The 4,225-nt window shown below is 65.6% G+C and overlaps 1 protein-coding gene across 1 annotated transcript; it reads right to left on the reverse strand.

The window, feature by feature from the left end:
- Positions 1 to 358: 358 nt before the first annotated feature.
- BARHL2 (BarH like homeobox 2) lies at positions 359 to 3,859 on the reverse strand. Its single transcript, XM_074832451.1, has 3 exons — positions 3,013 to 3,859; positions 1,464 to 1,689; positions 359 to 939 (listed from the first exon to the last, which is right to left on the reverse strand). Exons 1-3 carry the CDS (start codon positions 3,590 to 3,592, stop codon positions 627 to 629), a joined length of 1,119 nt encoding a protein of 372 aa, XP_074688552.1. The 5' UTR covers positions 3,593 to 3,859; the 3' UTR covers positions 359 to 626.
- Between the last annotated feature and the right edge of the window lie 366 nt (positions 3,860 to 4,225).

Below are 4,225 nucleotides of genomic sequence, written 5' to 3' on the forward strand. Positions count from 1 at the left end.
GAATCCAAAAAGACATGAAAAGGAAGAGGGGAGAATCACGTTCGTTCGTTTTAAACTAACGTATAGAAGTGATTTTTTTTTTTCCTTTTTTGGACGACATATAATAAATATGATATAGCACTCAGCACTCGGTCTGTACAATTCTGTTCGCATTAGGGAGCATGCCACTTTTCAATAAGAAAAAAAAAAAAAAGGTCATGAGAAAAATCAGTGCAAAGTTCTCCGTTCCCCCGGTCTTCTCCGCCGGGCGGGGGTCGAGGCGCTCTCATTCCCTCCGTCCTCCGCAGCCGTTAGTCTCTCCGGCGGGCTCGGGCTCCCTCTCCCTCTCCTCCCCCTCCGTCCCTCTCTCTCTCCAAGCTCCAAGTCCTGCCTCGCAGGAGCCGAGGTCGGCGGGTCGCCCCGCGGCTCTGCCCGCCTTCCCCCGCGTGTGGTCGTTTCACTTACGGGCTCGGCTCTGGGTTCACGGTTCAAGAGTCCCTGCTCTGACTGATCGCCTCCCTCGGCGGCCGGTGGCTGCCTGCAGAAGCTCCTGCCCCTCGGCTTCCCCTCGCTTCCTCCTCTGCGGTGCTGGGGCTTGTTTGGGGACGGGGAGGGGAAGGGCTCGTTGCGGGGACCGCGGTGCCGCTTCACCGGGGGTGCGGGGTGCCGGGCATGGGGTTGGCCAGGGGGTTGAGGCCCGGCTGCCCGCCGGGCCCCAGCCCGTGGATCAGCACCCGCGGCACCAGCGGCCGCTGGAGCTGGGGGTGCGGCGCTGGGGGAGTCCGGTACATGCTGCTGTACATGGCCGCGGCCGCCGCGGCCGCCGTCGTGCTGTCCATGCTGCCCAGCAGGCTGGGGTGGTAGAAATAGGGCGAGGGGAACATCCTCTGCAGGGCCGAGTAGTTCCCGGCCTCGGCCAGCAGCTCCAGGCCCACCGCCGTCTGCCGCTTCCACTTCGTCCTGCCGGGGAGGGCAACAAGAGGCGGCTGCAGGGCGGGCGCCGCGACGGGGCACCCGGCCCGGTTCCGTGGGTGTCCGCGGGCGGCGAGCCCCCTCCCCTCCGCGGCACGGCCCCCCGCACCACCCGGGACCCGGCGGGACGCACCGGCCCCGCGGGCCCGCACACGGCGCGACCCCCCGGCCGCGCCCGGCTCACCTCCCCTGCCCCCCCCCGCCCCCGACACATGCACGCGGCGACTCCGGCCAAATTAATAACCACGGCACCCGGTTAGATCGCAACGCGCTGACACTAATGGTTTGCGACAGAATTAGGGTGGCTGCAACCGTACGTAATGAGACAGAAAATTGCGGCAGCGGTGACAGGGGCCGGACCCCCCAGCCCGCCGCCGGAGAGGGCGCGGGGCAGCCGCCGAGCGCTCCCCGCATCGCCCCGGACGCCCGCGGGCAGGAGCACGGCGGCGCCCGCCCAACCCCCGGCCCTCCCGGGAGCCCCCGAGCCGCCGCCCCGCCGGGGCCCGCCTTACCTCCGGTTCTGGTACCAGGTTTTCACCTGCGTGTCGGTGAGGTTGAGGGCGGCGGCCAGGTCCATGCGGTCCTGCACGCTCAGGTACTTCTGCCGCTCGAAGCTGCGCTCCAGCTGGTTGAGCTGGTGGTCGGAGAAGGCGGTGCGCGCCTTCCGCGGCTTCTTGGCCCGCACCGGCGGGCTGTCCCGGCTGCTGCTGATCTCCCGGTCGCCCTCCTCCTTTGTCCCTGCGAGCGAGCCGAGGCGCGATGAGGGCCGGCGGGACACCGGCTCGGCCCCCGCCCCGCCCCGCCGTGGTTACCGGGCCCCGCCACCCCCCCCCGGGGGCTCCTCCAGGGCGTGGGGGGAACGGCCAAATACGGCGAGGGGGCGGCGGCGGCGAGCCCGTCCCGGGGACGGCGGGATTTCCACTCTCCGCTTGCCAGCTACTGGGCTTTCGTTATTTTCTCGGTCTCTCCCCGCCCCGGCCCGAAATGCCGGGAAATCGGTATGTCAATCCGGCTCCGCTCGGGCCCGGGTTTGTGGCGCTCCTTGATCTTCCCCGCAGGAAGAACAATAATCTCCCTAATTGACCCACTGGGGAGGTTGGTGCACACAAAAATGGCCAGACCAGACTGTACATCTGTTTTGGGCACTCTTATGCTAATGCTAAAAGAGCAAAATGAGCGGCAGACCCGGGCGTCTCGCTGCTCTTCAGCCTGGCAAAAATACCTCAATGGAGCAAAATTAGAAAAATGTGTCCCGTCGTCTCTCGGCTGAACTGGGCTGCCTGCGAGGGAGGGCGGCCCCGCCGGCACCGCAGGGAAAATAGCCCCTCTCCCTGCCTCGTCTTTGCTCACTCTTTTCCTTCCTTCCTTCCCCTTCCCTTCCCCACGCTCACACCGCTATTTCCATTTACGAATCCCGCAAGGCGGGGGCTTCCCAATCAGCACGAAATCCGTAATTAAAAAAAGAATAAAAGACGGAGAAATGAACCTTCCTATTCCGGCGCGGGAAAAACCCGGGTGTTTTGCAAAATACACAAAGCCCTCCAACCTTCCGCTGCCTATCGCGGGCCGACTGGGTTTTTTTATTCTTTTATTTTTAATTAAAAGTTTTTTCGTTTATTTGGTATTGGCTGTTGGGGAAGCGGAATTTTTTTTCCCTTGTTTTTATTTTAGATCGAATAAGCAAAAATGAAAAGGCTGAAGGCAGTAAGTGCAGCCGAGCCGCCGGTTCTTAGAAAGCCGGAGAATCATTTATGCGCATTTGCATTAAAAATAAATACATTCTGGTTTCTAACGCGATCCCAGTGCTCCGGCTATTTCCTTAAAAACAGGAAAGTTAAATTAAAAAAGAGGAGGAAAGGCCGACAGAGGGGGAAAAAAGCTATTTCATTTCCTACCGGTCTTAAACCCGCGATAGCGAGGATCACCGACAAGCCCCGGCAGAGCGGAGCGCTCCTACCGCCGATTTCCCCTCGATTTTCGTTTCACCGATGCGGCCGAGCGCCGCGGCCCCGGTTTTATCGGCGGCCGAGGCCGTGCGGGACCGGGCCGGGCCGTACTCACCGTGGCATTTGATGTCGCCCTGCGTGTCGTCGCGCTTGTCGAGCTTGGCTTTGCTGTCCTCCTGCTCGAGTTTGGGCCTGAAGGTCTCTGGGGCCGCGCTGCCCTCCTGCTTGGGGGTGTGATGGGGAGAGGGGACGCTGGTACTGTAAGGTGCACACGCCGCCAGCGGTTTGCTGTCGCCCAAAATGTCCTTAATTAAAAAAGAAGAGGTGGAAGTCCTGGGGCCGGAGCTGGCCGAGCCCAGTTGGGGCGGTGGCGGCTGCGGGGGCGACGGCTGCAAACTCGGCGGCGGCGGCGGCGGGTGCGGGCCGAGGTGGAGGTGGTGCGGCGGCGGCGGGAGGCTCTCCGCCACCCCCAGGTGCGGCTCGGGGTGCTCCATGCTCACCGAGATGGGCGACGAGGGCGCCGTCCCCACCGTGTCGATCTCCGAGCAGGGAGACGGCGTGGCCTGGCTCCTAAAATCCGCCGGCCGGCCGTCGCCGTGGGGGCGAAAGTCTCCGTTCATGACTCCGGGGCTGCCGGTGCTGCCGCCCGACAGGATCGTGTCTATCCCGAAGCTGGACCCGCTCGGCCCCTCCATGGCGGACCGCTTAGCGCCGCTCCCGCATCCCCGTGGGCGGCCGCGGGGGTCGCACCGGGGGTGGAGGGGCGGCGGTAGGGGGGGTGAGGGGGGAGCGGGTTGCCCCAACCCGCGCACCGGCGGCGCGGGCGGCACTAACGCGGGGCCCCCGCCGAGCACCGCATCGCCGCCGGGCCGGTCCGCCGCTACCCAACTTTGTTGCGGGAAGTTGCGGGCGCGGAGCGGGGCAGACACCGGCCACTGCGGCGCGCCCGCCCGTGCCCACCGAGCTCCTCTCGGCGGCGGCGACTCCCCCCCTGACGTCACGGCCGCCGCGTTCCCCCCCACCCCGCCGGTTATTATAAACCCGGGCTTTTGCCGCCGCCGCTGCCCGCCCCCATTGGCGGAAGGCCGAGCGGGGGCTGACGCAGTGCGGGCGGCAGCCAATCAACGGCCGCGACGGCGGGGACGGGCGCGGGAGGGGGGGCGCCCCCTCCCTCCCTCCCTCCCTCCCTCTCTCCCTCCCTCCCTCCCACCCGCTCCCGTCGCCGCCGCCGCGCCCCGTCGGGTCCCGGTTCCCTGGCCGCCGGATCGGATCCCCCGGAGAGCATCATCCGGTGTTCCCGGGTTGAATGTCACAGTAATGGGAAGTGC

The sequence above is a fragment of the Strix aluco genome, chromosome 8 (genome assembly GCF_031877795.1).
Source record: "Strix aluco isolate bStrAlu1 chromosome 8, bStrAlu1.hap1, whole genome shotgun sequence".
NCBI classification, from domain to species: Eukaryota; Metazoa; Chordata; class Aves; order Strigiformes; family Strigidae; genus Strix; species Strix aluco.